At 50.2% G+C, this 17,632-nt stretch overlaps 1 protein-coding gene across 1 annotated transcript; it reads left to right on the top strand.

Moving 5' to 3' along the window:
* The first annotated feature begins 7,298 nt into the window (after window positions 1–7,298).
* LOC135823642 (uncharacterized) lies at window positions 7,299–10,246 on the top strand. The gene is made up of 4 exons (XM_065336490.1): window positions 7,299–7,673; window positions 8,438–8,716; window positions 9,130–10,070; window positions 10,207–10,246. Exons 1-4 carry the CDS (start codon window positions 7,299–7,301, stop codon window positions 10,244–10,246), a joined length of 1,635 nt encoding a protein of 544 aa, XP_065192562.1.
* Window positions 10,247–17,632: the final 7,386 nt, after the last annotated feature.

Genomic DNA, 17,632 nt, shown 5'->3' with positions numbered 1-17,632 from the left:
TTGTTTCGACTTGGTGGACGAACAAATCGTCGGTGCCGAAAAACGTGGCCTGTGCCGATGGTGCTTGAAACATCAAGCATGGTATATGGTGACTGTCAGTGTTCATCGAGGAAGGAGAACACTCAGGCCGTCGACCATTCATCCATTTCGTTAGCTGCAGCTAGTGCTAGTGCAGCATCAACCAGTATCGCCATTGACCGTAAGATAGTCAGTCGTCTTGATCGGTGCAGATTTCCTCTGGGAGTCTTGACGGGGAGCACCAGAGGACTTCCGCCAGGACTACAGTTTCTGCCTACCACAGTCGGTTTTGTGGTGACTGGCCGAACACGTCACTCCAAGCACTCAGCTACGCCGATGAGCAGCCATGCCAGCTATCGTTTCTCTAACTGATGCAACTTCCGACTCCTGCACCATCCCAGATCTGTGGGACCTAGACTGTGTTGACATCCAGGATTCAGGCAATCTTACTAACAACGACCTAGCCATTAGGCAATTCATCATTGTTCTACGATTTTGCCTGCCACCAATCGTCATGAGGTCCGATACTGAGAAGGCCATTTTACAAATCAGTGCCAACCCAGCATACAGAGATGCGACACGATTTCTGTGGTTCGCCAACTCCGACAGTCCATCAGTCACCCCATCCAGCCTCAGTTCACGCTCATAAGCAGTCCATTTCTGCTTGGCGCGTCTATACAGCATCATTTGGCACAGCAAGATGACAAAACAGCTAGCAGTGGCTATTGGTGAGAACATTTTCTGCTGTGCCATTGGAGTGTGCACGATACACGAACCCTGCTCTTTTGTTGGCACCGCCTATGTAACTTACTGCATAGGGTGCAAGGTGACCGTTGTCGGTTTACATGTACTCCAGTTATTACACCGTGCATGCACTGAGTCTGTGCTGCACTGTGCATCCATAGGTGTTCGTTTGCGGTAGCGCAAGGTGACACGCAAGGTTGATGGATTGTTTTGTCCGCTGCTATTCGAAGCTCTCGGAGTCGGAAGCGTTACCTCTGTTTCCCCTGTTCCTCCCTGCGCGGAGCCTGTAGTTCTGGCTTGCAGTTGCTGTTACATGCATGTTGGCAGTTGCATGTGTTTTGGTTTTCAGTTGTCTTTATTTGTTTTGTGTGGACGACAGTTCAATATTCTAGCAGTTGTTGCACTTCCTACTTCTGAAGTACATTCCGTAGTTATCTGCGGTTGGTGTTCGAGAGAGCAAACTGTGTTCTTCTCCAGAGTGGAGTAAAACATTCGCTTGTGTCTGAGGAAAACCCTGTGTGTTGACGAAGAGGTTGACTTGGCTGTAGAGTGAAAGTACCACATGGTCACATGGTCCACAAAATCTTAGAACTAACTTAGGGTCTTCTGGCGTATGGTATAATTATATGAGCAGCATGAGAGTGAAGTAAAAGACTATTAGCTCAAACATTCAGTCTTTCAAGAGTAGGTGTTTCATCATGGAATAGGTTCTGCAGTTCACTTACACACTGCAACAATGGACCAGCAGTGTCCAGCATACAATAGAGTCATGTGAATATGTACCGTATGCATACTCACAGCTGCAAGGCCAGCGCCCCGAGGCTGCTTGACTTCTCAATCGATATAAATATTCACAACAGTAAGACTCTGTGATCAATCAGAGCTGTGCTTCGAAGTAGTCACAAATGCCCCATGATCAGTCACAAAACAAAACTTGGCAACCAGTCACAGCTTCCACGGTGCCCCAAGACCAGTCACCAGAAATGACCGTAGTAAATCTGCAGGGAGTTTCATAATCTGTTCATTGCAGAGTCCACTATGCTATGATTCAAGAGGGGGGGTAGCGTTCCTGCGGATGCGGAGAACTTGGCTGGAACCCGAGGGTCACGTGAACCCTGATTTTTAAGACTTCTATTATTTGTTTTACGATGAGCCTATTATACGCGATACAGGCTCAGAACACACTTTTCGTCTAGTTGGCATATCAGGGATATAGGGCGGAGCAGCCCATATCCCCAATTATGACACGCGAGTAATAGTGAAATACGATTGGCGTATTCTGCTGGACTGACTGCGGTAATGTAAAGCTAAAATAAAGCAGTCAGTTTGCCCTTAGCATGGCCTTGTCATGAGGGTGCCACATCCGTGGAAAGGCAACATGCCGGCTAATCTCCCTGAGAAGTTGAGTGGTTATCAGCAGGCGATGACTCTGTGTCGATGATGACCTGTTGATGCCCGACAGGAACCTTGCGAGGAGAGTCATTGGGCCTGACGGGTAGGTAAAGCCAACTTCCACATGAATTTGCGGATGGCCGACATGTAGACATGGACAGATCGGGGCTGAAAAGTTCTGAACAACTCGGCAGCAAAATAACACATAAAGAAAGAAGTCATCACCTGGCAATGGATTCCAGTTATGTCCTTGACAGAACTGGAAGTAACGGGTATCGGCGGAAAAATATTTCCGGCTGGTGCCAGTGCTGCTAGCTGCAGCACGGAGTCCGGCAACTGAGAGTTGGCAAGACTGGCTGATCTGGCTCAGCTGCTGCTTCCGGAGCCCTCGATGTTTCAAACACCATCGGCGCAGGCCACGTTTTTCGGCACCGACGATTTGTTCGTCCACCAAAAGTCGAAACAAATGTTTCTCACTTGAACACTCCGTAGAGCTGCCGCTGTTGTGCCAAGGCCCATTGGCGCATGGTGGGTATACTCCTAATCTACATGTATGATGATGGGTCACTGCTGACGTTTCTGCTCTTGGACAGTGCAACGCCGCATGAAGATATGTTGTGGCTCCACAATCGCTGAGAACGCTAGTGTGCGTCCATGGAATACTAAAACACAATAGGCGCGGCGCAGCTAACGCCCACTTGGATGAATCGGAGTGGTGGCGAGTGCATTCTCCTTCCTCGGTGAACACTGCTGGTCACCCTGTTTGATGATCCACCAAACACCATCGGTGCAGGCCGCGTTTTTTCGGAACCAGCCATTTATTCGTCCACCAACAATAGAAATTAATGTTTCTCACTTGAACACTCTGTAGAGCTGTCGCTGTCGTGACAAGGCCGTGTATACTCCAAGTCTACATGTAGGATGAAGAGTAACAGTTACTGCTGATAATGAAGTTTGCGCTCGTGGACAATACAACGCTGTGTGAAGTAAATTGTGGCTCCACAATCGCTCTGAATGCTAATGTGTGTCCATGGAATACTAAAACACAATAGGCGCGGTGCAGCTAACGCCCAACGTGGATGAAACGGACAACAGCAGCGGCTAGAGCGTTCTCCTTCCTCGGTGAACACTGCTACAAGACGTCATTATGCTTGATGATTCACCAAACACCATCGTTGGGGGCCAAGTTTTCCGGCGCCAGCGAGTTGTTCGTCCACCAACTAACTTTGATGAGTCTTTCTTCAACACTTCGTAGAGCAGCCGCGCAAGGCCTTTCCTTCGCGTTAGGGTAGCGATCCTTCCTAGATGATATCGCTATTCATTGTTACTTTTTACTACAATGAGTAGTGTTTCTCCGAAAATAAAGTCAGCTGCCTGGGCATTATTACTGCCTAGGCGCTAGGCTAGGCATAGCGCCTGGACTTGGAAAAAAATTGATTTTGCAAGTCTTCAATCATGTTTGCATGGACGCGCTATCCAGCCATGTGGCGTGAACAGATTGCCTGACGTGAAAGGTAGCGCGGGCGCGCGAGTCGTAGATCTACGCGCTCGCGTACGTGTCTGACACGTGAAACGAAAAAAAAATTTTGGCGGGTAGTCGGCAAAAATTAAGTGACGGTCCCTTTAGTCCTTCGCCTTTACTTCTACTGCCCGTTGTCACTTGACTACGGGCAGGAACGGAATCCACTGCGTTCATTGGCTCACAAACTTGGCGCGTGTTTCGTACAAGGACAACGTCAACGGACAGAGCAAGTAACTAATAGTTATTGTACCTGTACATTATCATGATAATCCTTGGTCTTCCAAGCTTGTTCTTTATAATCCTGGGCATCAGTCGATGAGAAGTACAGTGTCCAGGCGCCCGCAGAGCAGGATCAGTGAGCGTAGAAAGCTCAAGCGAAGTAAGAGCCGGCAATGGGCAATGAAAAGAATTTAGAAGAGTGTCTGGGCAGGAATATACTAGAATGGGAGCACCTTATTCCCACCGTTCTCAAACAACTCGAGAGACTGGGCTGGGGCAAGCGAGAAAAGAAACAACGATTAGACACCGTCACTCGTGAGCAAATCGAGTCCGTTTCCAGTGCGAAGATACTACTGGCTGTAGTCAAAGGATTGTCGAACCCAGCCGAGCAGGCATCATTCGCTGCTGTGACTGAGGAACAGGAATTGTTGAAGGAGATATCCAGGCTCACTCCCAAGAAACTCAGAGAACTCGCCAACGATTTGCCGCCGAGTGGAAAGCAGTCGCTTTCAAGCGACCACCTGCTTCTGAACTACTGCGAATGCATCGAGGATTCCGTGGACGACGTCCAAAAAGCTCTAACCAAGTCGAAGATCGTCAACACAGATTCTCTCCCAGAAGCAAAGACGGCCTTGGAAGAGCAGATGGTCAAACTGAAAAAAGTCCACGAGGAAATCGAGCTAGCCAGGAACATGGCTGCTGATGCGGAAGATGGAGAATGGTGGTGGGCCGCAGGGCTAGCACTAGTAGCAATTGTTGGCCTAGCATTCATGGCTGCACCGGCCGTATCCATTGTTGCCGCGGCGAAACTGACAATCTTTGGGACAACACTGGGCATCAGCCTGGGAACCATAAAAGTCATCGCAGGTGCGGTGTTTTGCGCAGCGGGTTTAGGAGCTATGTTGGAAGCCTCATACTGGTACAGCTACAGACGCACTAAAGAGGAGTGCGATGAACGTCGGAAAGAAGTCGAACGTGAGCAGCAGCACGGAAATGATCTCCAAAAAGGCATAGTCGGATGCAACCTTACTTCACTGCAAAAGTTCGTGATCGAGATTAAGAGCAAAGTGAGGGTATTGAAGAGGAGTGTGCAAAACGATCACTATGACATCAGCCAAGTGATGGAGAATCTGGAGAGTTTCCTGAAGGTTGCTGACTCCTACACTACAGCACTGATTGATGCAGATGTCGGACAAGTGCGGTCATAGACCCAGCTGAGTATCAGCGATACTAATCAATCCTCGGACCTTGACTGTATCCTACCACGACCTACTGAAGCTGCTGCTGCTGCATTGGCATTTGCATTTGCATTCAGTTTTATGACGTTGAAGCTGTGTGCTGTGCTCCGCAGTGTAGGGCCGTTGGATTTGTGCTAGCGTAAGTGTGGCGCCTATTGATGCATTTCTCAATCTGGATGAAAATGTATTAATGCATTATCATGATTATTCATGCATATTATTCATGCCTGAATGCAGTAATAATGCATGCCAGTGTAATACAGGTCATATGCATGTACTGGAGCCCAAGTCGTGTGCATGTACAAGTACATTATTGTACATGATTGTACTGATAAAGTTAGTGTGTGCGGAGTACTAGGCATACGTGTACATGCAGTTTGCACTGTCTGTCTCTTTTAAAATGAGTTTTTGTCAAAATTGGCACGAACTCTTTGCTCTCTGCATCTTACTTCTCCACTTGCTGTTCAATTAGTTCTACATGCATATCCGCTAGCAACCAATTGGAACGGAAACACTCCGTTTTGATGATCAATTGCATGATTTATGCTTGAAATTCTCTGCCGTACCAGGGTCGGTCGGTCGGGTTTATTTTTTATTTTATTTTTTATTTTGGTTACGTACATGTACATCGAATGCCTTTTGTCCATCTAGCCAGTCGATCAAATCTGACTGTAGATTCCGTTGTAGTATAGACAGTCCAGCGCAGTCATTGTCCCATCAGATCCAGGTCCCCTCCACGACCAGATCTTGGCCTCGCTGGCAAACGAGTCTGACCAGCGAGCAGCTCTCACCTTGAAAACTTCTGTAAATAGCGACAAGGTGGCGGAGCTGATGCTGTTTCAGGGCCGATTGCGGATCGGAGATAGAAGACAACGTCGTCACCAAGCGCTGCATCCTGCCATTTGGCTAGCCATGGCTGCTTCTGAATCTGAGGTCGATATCTGGACTGCTATTATTAGGGTCGCGTGTGTACAGTCTAGTCTGTACATTTGCATGCACTATAAAAAAAAACATTTTGCGGTCGGGTGAAAAAAGACGGTCGGTCGGGTGACCCGAAACAACGAATTAATTCTGGATGGCCTTATTATGTTTTATTCAAAGGATCAGTCGGGGAAGTGACCTGCCTGGAAAGAGAAAAAAACAACGGAACCACCAGGACTCTAACCCGGGACCTTGCTTGTCATGAGCAATGTTTTTCTAGTAGTGCTCGTAGAAATTGGTGACCTCCGCCATGCCTGGGGCCACCACGAGAACAAACACTCGCGCGACTGCCCTGAGTGATGAAGAGCTGAGGCTGATGGCGTCGTTGCCGGGCATTGAGTTATCTGTTGTAGAAATCCTGAAAACGTTGGCCGCACTTGTCTCGGAATCGGCTGATCGGGAGACGCGCCTAAAGCCTAGTTCACATTCGACGCAACGTCGACGGTACGGGACGTTACTGGCTTGTCGGGAGGGCTGGGGTGAGCTGTAAAATCCTGTACGATTCGTACGACACGACATGCAGCAGTCGTTGCGACGTTCAACGTCGAACGGCGCGAGTCATAAGGCACGGTCCGTGACGGGGCGACTTTTGGACCTAATTTCTCGTTTTTCGGGACTTCTTTTCTCCTTGAATGAAACGGAATCAAGTTCACAATACCAGTTTTTCATGAAGACCAAAAAATTAGCTCTGAAAGTTGTGGCATTCAAATAATAGCCCCAGGAAATGATAGAATAGTTCGTCTGTCACGCTCCTGAACTATCCCTAAATACAATAAGTGAGATGAGATCTTATGTTGCTAAAATTCAACTCAAGTCGTGCTAGCCATTCTGTGAGTTATCATGGGAAGTGCAGTGTTCGAAATGATAAAAATTTCCAAGTACGAATCGGGAGTAGTCGGCGCACGACGCCGTCTCCTGTTCACACTCTTGCAGCCGTTTTGTACGCTTGCGTCCCCGTCTACGACTCTACGCCCGTCTACGGTATGAAAAGTTGGATCGATCCAACTCTTCCCGTCGCTTCCCGATCTGTACGGTAGTACGGTTGCGTTCCCGTTCCTGGTGTTCACATTTGTTTTGAATGCAGAGTACGGGGCAGTTGTGACTTTTTGAGCTCTGCAAATTTTCAAGCCCAACCGGCACTAGGCCGGTCTGGAGGTAGGCATAACAGGCCCCTTGATGTGACAATGTCGTCTGAGGAGTCACCCACCGCACCAGCAGATGTAGACCTTGCTGTGATGGACAATCAGGAGATCCGGCATCTCGCCAAGAGTCACAGACTGGAACACTCGGGACTTTCCCGTACCCAGATAGTCAAGCTTCTTCGCGACAACGGTATTGGTTCGTCGACAAACTCAGCAGGTCAGTCTGACAAGGTGCGCGATGTTGTTCAGCAGGCATTGGCCGATATTGCAAAAAATGTTAAAGAATTGGCCGCCAAGGTAGCCCTAATTTCTGCCTTGCAGTTGGAGGTGTCGTCCCTTCGAGGAGAATTGGCGGCTCTCAAAGAAAGGAACTCTGATCTTGACCCTGTACAAACTAGCACACCTGAACCTCAACCCGTACGTGTACCGGTGTACAACCGCCTGCTGACAGCGTCAGGTTGTACAGCGCGGCGGCACGTGCACAGTCGTCACAGGTGCGAGCACGGGATAACACATGGGGAGGCCCCAGCCAGCAGGCCAGTACTACACGACCCCAAACAAGTCACCCAGGCACTCAGGTCACGTCGTACTATGAAAACCGGCCCAAGCGCTCTGATCAACTACAGGGAGGATCCCGCACAAAATGTTGCGCTTTGTATGTAGGCAATGTCAATAGTGGGTGCACATCAGAATCGATCGCCAAATGGTGTGAACGCCGAAATATACCTGTCATCAAGTGCTCCGTGTCTGAGACAAAGTACTTCGGGTTGGCCTTTGCTCACGTAATTCTGCCAATACAACACAAAGCTACTGTTCTGGAACCGGAATTCTGGCCTTCAAACGTCAGAGTTCGAGAATGGCGCTTCAAGGCTGACAGTGTAGCAACTGGTCGAGCTGCAGAGGAGCACTAAATGTTCTGTTTAAATCCTCACGCAGCCCCCTTTCAACCCTTGAACCCTCATGCACCTATCTTTCAGCCACGAAATAGTTGCCCCACTGTAAATCCCCTACAGCATGAATTAATTAAAAGTAACCTCAAAATAGGATTCCTAAATGTTTGCCATCTTCTCAATAAAAAGCATGACATTGAAGATTATATTCTTTCCCATAAGGTTGATATAATGATGCTGGCAGAGACTTTCTTAACAACCTCCGTTTCCGATGACATCCTACGCATACAGAATTACACCCTGGTCAGACGCGACAGGCCAACTCATGGTGGAGGCTTAGCAGCATATGTAAGAGATCATCTCCGAGCCCGAATTGTGAAGGCTGACACCCAGGTGGAAATGCTCATGTTAGAGGTCAGTGGGCAGCGTTCCAAGGTTCTCCTTGGTGGTGTGTACCGTCCTCCAGGCACTCCTGTGCAATTCTGGCAAGACTTGACGAATGCACTAGACACTGTCATCTCCACACTTCCCACATCACCTCTGGTCCTTGTTGGAGACTTCAATGTCGATGTAAGCTCCCGCGACAGCCCCCAGCTAAACAGCTTGCTGCACCTGTGTAATTCTTTCGACATCAAGAACCAAGTGGACAGTCCTACCAGAATAGGCTTGAAAGTGATGACGTCAAAACGGCCAGGGAGTAGTAAGTTGACATCAGATTTCTATTTTTGGATCCACTGAGGTGTGACTTTGCTATTGCCTAAGTATGTGGGTGCATAGCAACCCACTCATGTCGCATGCAGGTGTGACTTTTATTTCGCCACCAGTTGTAACTCCGCCCCCAGTAGCCAAATCAGTCAGTTTCACTGGCTACATCACCATGCTGTGGGTAAGACCGCTTGAAATGTGCTTGGATCCATACAAAAACTGGATCCAAGTGGATCCAGTTTTCGAATTTTTGAAATTGTTGCTATGCTGTGACGTAGCACTTTCAAGCCCTATTGGACCCCAAGGCAGCCAAACAACCCTGGATCTCGCTCGCTCTGGTCGGAGACGATCATGTGAACTCTTGTGTCGTAGTACCTTGTACAATCAGTGACCACTTCGCTCTGGCACTTGATTTGCGACTCACAACGTCCTGCACACCGACCGTGCGACGTGGCCGTAACATTGCAAGAATTGATATGGGTCAATTTGCACACCACCTTCTAAATAGCGATCTAGAGAACTTCTGCTTTGCGCGGACAGAAGATGAAATGTGGGATATGTGGCTGGAGAAACTTGTCGCGGCCTTGAACACTCATGCTCCTATCCGTCTACACCGCCCAAGAGCTCCTACCCGGAAATCCTTCCCCTGGAAGACGCCAGCTCTACATGACCTAGTCCAGCGACGTGACGTGGCCCATCGACGGTGGAAAGCATCACCTGCAGACCCGGCACTACGCAATGTCTTCACTTCTGCCCGAGACGAAGCCAAGCGTATGTCACGACATCTCCGAGCCATCTACTTTAGGGACCTTCTTGCTGCTAGTCAGGCCAACGCACGAAAAACCTGGCAGACCATCAACTACCTCAGCGGTCGTAACAAGTCCTCAGTTCCACCAGCCGTCAGTGTCTCACAGCTCAGTGACCAATTCAGCGGTGTTGTGTCAGACCCAACTAGACCACTACGTCTCTCAGCCCCATTGGGTCCCACGAAGAAGGAATGCCTCGAAGAATTTGCTCCAGCAAGTGTGCAAGAGATCGCTAAGCTGCTCTCCAACATCGACGTGCGCAAAGCTGCAGGCAGCGACCAGGTTCCAGCTGCAATCCTCAAACACTGTTCTCCTGTCCTTGCACCGTCCCTCACCATACTAATCAATGCATCTCTGGCTTCTGGTGTTGTTCCTGCATCTCTGAAGATTGCGGATGTTCGTCCCCTCTTCAAGTCAGGCGACAAAGCTGTCGCTAAGAACTATAGACCAATATCGTTATTACCAATAGTTTCCAAAGTCCTAGAACGGGTAGTCCACACGAGACTCTGTAAGTTCCTCTCCGGAAATCCCTTGTTCCCCGCAAACCAGTTCGCATATCGCCCACTTCTCTCCACAGAAGATGCCCTGACATTGGCTGTAGACAGATACTTGGAGGCAGCGGATCAGCAGCGCCATACAGGTCTTGTACTTGTCGATATGAGCAAGGCCTTCGATAAGGTCAAACACCAAATTTTGGTTACAGATCTATTTCAGCTTGGTATTACCTCAACGGCTCTCAGTTGGTTCATGAGCTACCTAACTGACCGCCGTCAGCGAGTCGTCCTGAGCAATGGCCAGTCGTCCGCCCTCTCTCCCTGTGAGTGTGGTGTTCCTCAGGGAAGTGTGCTGGGTCCTCTTTTGTTCTCCATCTACACAATGGAAATAGAACAGATCACAGCTCCAGCCCACTCACAGCTGTTTGCTGATGATATCCTGCTAGACGCCATCAGTCAATCCGTCGAATTCTTGAATTTAACCCTCTCCCGTTAAGTCTCCAACCTGGCCAACTTTCTGGAAGAAAGAGGCTTAATACTAAATCCCTCCAAAACCCACGTTCTAGCCCTTCATGCGTCTCGCAGGCAGCCCTTGTTACTTAACATAGAATGCAATGGAAATCCCCTAGCTCAGACCACAAATGCTCGATATCTAGGTCTACATCTCGACACCCAGCTTCGGTGGGAGACTCAAGTTGCAACTATTACACGGAAGACCTCCCAGAAACTGACGGCGCTGCGAGCCATTCGCTCCTGCTTAACTGAGCAACAAGCCCTGCTATTTTACAGATCGTTAATACTACCGGACATGTTGTATGGATCTAATGCCTTCTTCTCGGTTCTCTCTGCGCACCAACGGCATCAGCTTTCGGTCCTCGACAAGCGATGTATCCGCTGCGTTGCCAACCAGCCATTCCCCTCCCACACAGATCCCATCTACACCCGTCTAGGCCTCATCCCCATCATCCAAAACGCCCACTGTAAACTCCGCCTCCTCATGCTTCGTATCCACACCGGCAGAATTAGTAATCTCCTGTCCAAGCGCCTACGTCGCCAGACTGAAGGCGTCACTCGGATCAACGATCCAAATGCGTATGTTGTCCCTGCCACCAGGCGAGTCTCTGGTGACTGTCGGCCGCTCGTTTCTGCTGTTAAATTATGGAACGCCCTGCCCCAAGAGTTCAAGTCCCTCGCCTGCCATAGATCATTCAAGAGACTTTTAAAGGTTTATTTTTATGGTTAGCCAGCATCTAGGCTTGGACTTGGAGTCGTGACTCAACTGTGACTCAACTGTGCTTTCTTCTTCTTTCTTTTTCTTTTTTTCCCTTTCTCTTTTTTCTTTTTGAGTATTTGCAGCCTGTGTTTTCTGTGTTTTTCTCTCTTTCGTGGAGGCTTGCTTGTTGTATCCTTGGCTCTCGGCCGTTACTTTATCGCCATCATAATATAGGGTACCATTGCCCGTTTGGTCTGCGATACAAAATAAAATTTCAACAACATTGGACGCCGTCAGTCCGTCCCGTCGCTTCCCGTCGATCCTTACGTCGCGTCCCGTCGCGACCCGTCGAAAGTGAACTAGGCTTAAACAAACGGGTTGACGAGCTGTCAAGGCAGCTCAAAGACGTGAACGAAGAGTTAGTAGAGAGGTTAAGTTTCACGTAAAAGTCTTACGTCCGTGAACTTTTACGTCAAAAGTGAAAAAACTCACGTAAAATTTGACGTGTTTTACGTGAGTTGCCTGTCCCGCACGTAAGTTCATGACGTGAGTTTTGGAAGTTTCGCTTGGTTATCCCGACCGAATTTGTGTGAGTTTCCGGAATTTTTGTCGAGATTTATCAAGTTTGTTGGAAGATTTGATATTTGTGCGAACTTAACCCGAATCCTGCCAGGCAAAATTTCACGTCACGTCGCACGTGTAACTTAACCTCTAAAAATTACACGTAACGTGAGATTTGCACCGCGTTTTGAAAAAGGGCAAAAAACGTGTAACTTAACCTCTCTATTAGGGAGGTTCCGGAGTACGATTTTTCGTGCCAAAATCCGTGGAGGCTCTACGGATTTTTTATACGTCGTTTTCGAGCAGTGAAAAGTTCCGGGGTACGGAACTTATGTGTTTGCCGTCATTGCCTAGGTTACGATCGCAAACACGTCACCTTCCCGCGCTATGCCTTTTTATTTTGAAAATTTGTACCGAAATCAAAACTTCCCGCGAAAAATCGATGTTTCTCGTACCAAATTTGTACGCGAAAAATCTTTCTGCACCCGATGACGCAAAATCTCCATACGAAGCATGGTTCGTATGAAAGCCAGTCCACACGGATTCTCGTGCCGAAAAATCGTATGGAGCACGCCTGGAAAAAATCCGTAGCGCCCATACGGATTTTGGCACGGAAAATCGTACCCCGGAACCTCTCTATTGTCTCTCCGAGAATCCGCCATTGCCTTGCGAAAAGCTACCCCAAGGCCAGTTCAAACACAGCAGGGTACGGGTGCGGGTCAACCTTCGCGTAGGCGTACCAAAGCAGGCAGTGCGGGTACAGGTACTCGAAAGCATGACACCACGATGTCCCGTAGCGTCCCCAGCAACATTTCCCGTAGCGGTGACGAGTGTGAAGAGGATGGCAGCGTCCCCTGCAACATCTCCCGTAGCAGTGACGAGTGTGAAGGGGATGGCGACCAAGATGCAACCTGTGTAGACGAAGACAGATTCCAACCAGTCCAGAACTCAAAGCGGAGCAAGAAGCAGTGCGTGCTCCAGGTGATCGCAGATGACAGCTGGAAGATGGTGTCGTCAGAGCCTCCCAGGGCGAAGAAAGCTGTGCTGTATGTTGGCAACCTAGGCGACCAATGCACCGAGGAACGCCTCAGGGAGTTTGTGCAACACAGAGTAGCTACGGTTAAGACATCTGCGGATGTGCACGATTGCAGTATGCACGAATCAGCAACGGGCAAAATCTCAGCGAGACTGACAGTTGACGCTGCAACAGTTTCTACAATTACCGCTGCAAACTTCTGGCCCCGGCCACTTTATGCCAGGCAATGGCGTTTCAAAGAAAGCAGTGGAGCACGCCATGATAATTCTAGCCCACCTGCCAAAACTGATGACATCACCAAGTCTGACCCTCCTCCTCAGAACAATGATAGTCTCCCACCTGCCGACCCTCTCCTGAGCAATGACCAGTAAGACGTTGAAATTGCTGGTTACGAATGCCTTTGGTATCCGTTCAAAGTTTGGCGAATTTCAGCACACCCTTCTGGCATCTGATGCAGATATTGCTGTAGTCACAGAAACGAAGCTGACCCTGGATAAGATGACGCAAGCCGAAGTGACTCTTCCTGGGTACTCCCCTCCAGTAAGACGAGACCGAACACCACAGGGTGGAGGCGTGGCTGTGTGGGTGAAATCCCACCTAGCTTTCCAAGAGCTGGAAGCTGTTCCAACCCTTGATCAAGAAGTTGTATGGCTTTCTATCCGCATAAGACCTGGCCGCAAAGTTGTCTTGTGTGCTGCCTACCGCCCAGGGTCTCTTCCTGACAACGATATCAGTATGGTAGATTACTTAGACCAGACCATTGGCGTTGCCCGGGTGGATGCACAGCACCTCATCATCGCTGGCGATTTCAATGCGCACAACACTGCCTGGCTGGGCAGCAGTAGAACAACTCCAGCTGGGGAGAAACTGGAGGACCTCTGCGCACTACATCACCTCCAGCAGCATGTGACGGAGCCTACTCGTGGAAATGCCCTCCTCGACCTCATTATGAGTGACCTGGGCAACCCGACGGCCCGGCTCGGCCCCCCAATCGGTAGATCTGACCACGCCACCATCTTGGCAGAATTCAAGACAGAACTATGTCGAGAGCCCAAGACGGCCAGAACAGTCTGGCCGCGCTGACTGGGACAGACTAAACTACCACCTTAGGAGTGTGGACTGGGATGCCCTCATGTCTGAGGATGCAAACAGCAGCTTCACCAATATTACCTCTGCCATCCTAGATGGAATGAACCAGTTTATCCCATCCCAATTTCTCTGTACTCGGCCCTCTGATCCCGCTTGGTGGACGCCAGCTTGCAGCAAGGCCGTGAAGGCGAAACAGAGTGCCTGGAAGTCCCTCAAGAGACGACCAGACTCGCCCCAATGTCAAGCTAACTATACTCTCGCTGTCCATCGGTCTTCTGATTGCCTACGTGATGCCCAGAATCACCATCTAGCAATAGTCCGTGCACGACTCCAGACCGGCAGCCTTCGAGACAAACAGTGGTGGTCAACCATCAAGCAGTCCATCGGAACCTCCCGAAATAGCTCCATCCCGATTCTTGTCGACCCTGCTGGCAAAGAACATGCCACGAACATTGAGAAAGCAAACTGCCTCGGTCACTACTTCGCGGAGAAATGTAGCGAGGAAGCATGCAGCCTTGTTACTAGGCACATCGTGTCTGGGATGCTGCAGTTTATTCCCCACAAGATGCTGGAAACAAGGCCGTCCGATCCGAGCTGGTGGACACCAGAATGCACTGAGGCTCAACGTGCCAAAGAGAAAGCGTGGAAGGCCTGGCGTCACCAGGGGCCCAGCGAATGCCTGAAGCAGTCGTTCATGACAACTGTCACTCAATCTATTACAACCCAACATCGTGCACAACAAGCTGAAGAGCAGACAGTCCGAGAGCGTCTCACACGTGGTTCCATGAGAGACAAGGACTGGTGGAGGAATGTCAAGCGCGCCGCCGGTCTGGGTAGGACTACAGACGTGCCAACACTCACTGATGCTGACGGGCACGAGCACAGTACATCGAAAGCCAAGAGCGAGTGCCTTGCTAGATTCTTTGCTGAAAAATGTAGCCTTGGGAATAATGACATCGACAATGCTGAGTTACCAGCAACACCCCGCACTACCACTCCGGGCCTGCAGCGCATCCGCTTCCGCGTCTCTGAAGTCCAACAGTGCCTGAAGCGTCTCAACACATCCAAATCCACTGGTCCAGATGAGATCCCAGGACGAGTACTCAAGGAGTGTGCAGCTGAACTAGCACATCCGCTGGCTAGATTGTTTCGCCTGTGTTTTGCAAATGGAGTCCAGCCCCAATCATGGAAAATTGCCCGTGTCGTTCCAGTGCACAAGAAAGGACCCAAATCCATGATGAAGAACTACCGGCCTATATCTCTCCTGACGATCATCTCTAAGATCATGGAAGGTATCATCAATCGGCAGCTTGTGAACCACCTGGAAACCCATCAACTCTTCTCCTCGTCCCAGTTTGGCTTCCGACGTGGACTGGGCACAAGTGACCTACTGACGGCTCTCCAGCATTCCTGGGCCACTACCCTGGCTGGCGGCGGTCTTGTGCATGCCCTGGCAGTTGATATTGCCGGGGCATTCGACAAGGTTTCCCACCCAGGTGTCCTTGCGAAGGCACAGCAATGTGGCATCCACGGCCAACTCCTGGCTTGGCTAAGGTCGTATCTCCATGACCGAAAACTGACTGTAGTTGTTGGCGGTCAGTCCTCCCCACTGTTCCCCATCAAGGCTGGAGTGCCCCAGGGTAGCCTCCTAGGTCCCACTCTTTTCCTGTTATATGTAAACGATGCAGAACAGTGTTTAGCCCCAGGCTCCAGTCTAGCTGTCTATGCGGACGATACAACACTCTATGCCCTAATCAGAAACCCAGATACCATCGCTGCTGCTTGCAATAGCCTCCAAGCATCTATTGACCGCCTGCAGACTTGGGGTGCCCAATGGAAGATAAAGTTCGAGCCATCAAAATCTCAGGCAATACTCCTTGACCGCCACAGACCATCCCTGGATGTCCCACAGCTCACATTTGATGGCATGCAGGTGCCTGAGAGCCCTCAGCTCAAGCTGCTAGGAGTGTTATTTGACAGTACTCTCTCCTTCCGGGCCCACATCCGTTCCCTTGCCGTTAGAGCCAACCAGCGACTCGGCCTGCTCCGAAAGGCATCTCGGATCCTGGACAGTGCAGGGCGCCTAACTGTGTACAAAGGATTTGTACGGCCTATAATGGAGTACGCCCCTCTCGTCTGGGCAAGTGCTGCACATTGTCACCTCCATCAGCTGGACCTGGTCCAGCGTCGAGCCATGAAGGTTATTGGCCCCTCATTGCTCCCCAGCCTGGCAATCCGAAGGCATGTTTACGGGCTGTGCTACCTGTATAAGCTGCAATGCATACCAGGTCCAGCTCTGCTTACCAACATGGTACCTCCCCCAGCAAGAGTTAACGCTGCACCCCGGACGCGCCGGCAACGCCAGTCCCTCGGTGGCCACTCTTTCCAACTCGCAACTCCTCTGCCAGCCTCCAGTCCAGAGTTCATCCGCCGCTCCTTCCCATACTTTGTCCTGGAGAGCTGGAACACACTGCCTGCCCCAATCCTCGCCGAACGCCCAACTCTCAAGAAATTGCCGACATTCAAGACCAAGGCCTACCATCACCTCCGCCAGACCAATTGGCTATGGGCCACTGAAGTCCACCAGCACTGAGAATAACCGGTTGTCTCTATTATTATCATTTTCTGTCTCTCTCTCTCTCTCTCTCTCTCTCTCTCTCTCTCTCTCTCTCTCTCTCTCTCTCTCTCTCTCTCTCTCTCTCTCTCTCTCTCTCTCTCACTCTTCCTCTGGGAAGCTCCTCATGCTCATTCTCCCTTTCTCTGTCCATTTCCCCTTCCTGATGCGTAGACCAACTGTTGAACCCGAGACCACTAGGTCGGGGGAGGTTGACCTACCTCATCGGCACGCATGCCACGCTCCTCTGTGTTGTCAAAGTTCGCTTGTCCACTTTTGTCTACCTCCCCTTTTATGTTGCTGGCCAGTGCTTTGTAGTAAAAAAAAAAAAAAAAAAAAAAAAGCCTTGGTGCCAATGACCTGCCAGACACACCTCTGCCCCCTATTCGCCAACGCACAGGCAATAGGCTGAAGACCGTACACTTCCGCCCTGCCACAGTCCAGCGAGCTCTCAAGAACCTGGACGCTTCTAAAGCTACTGGCCCTGACGGCATTCCGGCGCAAGTGCTCAGGAAGTCAGCGCAGTCACTCGCCAGCCCTCTGGCAAAGCTATTCACCCAGTGCTTCCGGGACGGGGTGCAACCTGCATCCTGGAAGATCGCGAACGTTGTCCCTATCTTCAAGAAAGGCTCCAAGTCTACCCCGAAGAACTACCGTCCGATTTCCCTCCTCTCTATACTCTCTAAGGTGATGGAGGCCACCATCAATCGCAGCATCACTAACTTCCTGGAAAGCAATCAGGTTCTCTCCGGACGGCAATTCGGGTTCCGACGCGGCCTGGGCACGACTGATCTTCTCCTCTCACTTCAGCATGAGTGGAGTCGGACGTCCAATGCTGGGGGTGTGACCCGAGTCCTTGCTGTCGACGTGGCCGGCGCATTTGACAAAGTGTCGCACCGCGGTGTAGTTCACAAGGCCAGATGTCTTGGGTTAACTGGCCACCTGCTCTCATGGTTGAAAAACTACCT

This window comes from Sycon ciliatum, chromosome 8 (genome assembly GCF_964019385.1).
Source record: "Sycon ciliatum chromosome 8, ocSycCili1.1, whole genome shotgun sequence".
NCBI classification, from domain to species: domain Eukaryota; kingdom Metazoa; phylum Porifera; class Calcarea; order Leucosolenida; family Sycettidae; genus Sycon; species Sycon ciliatum.
This window is presented reverse-complemented; position numbering and strand designations above follow the sequence as displayed.

What these genes read in the sequence shown, in the direction of transcription:
- LOC135823642 (XM_065336490.1), top strand. Translation starts at nt 7,299, where the DNA reads ATGTCGTCTGAGGAGTCACCCACCGCACCAGCAGATGTAGACCTTGCT. An exon ending in TTGGAGACTTCAATGTCGAT is followed by an intron (nt 8,717 to 9,129) that starts GTAAGCTCCCGC and finishes GCTGTGACGTAG; the next exon opens with CACTTTCAAGCCCTATTGGA. An exon ending in GATGTTCGTCCCCTCTTCAA is followed by an intron (nt 10,071 to 10,206) that starts GTCAGGCGACAA and finishes CCCGCAAACCAG; the next exon opens with TTCGCATATCGCCCACTTCT.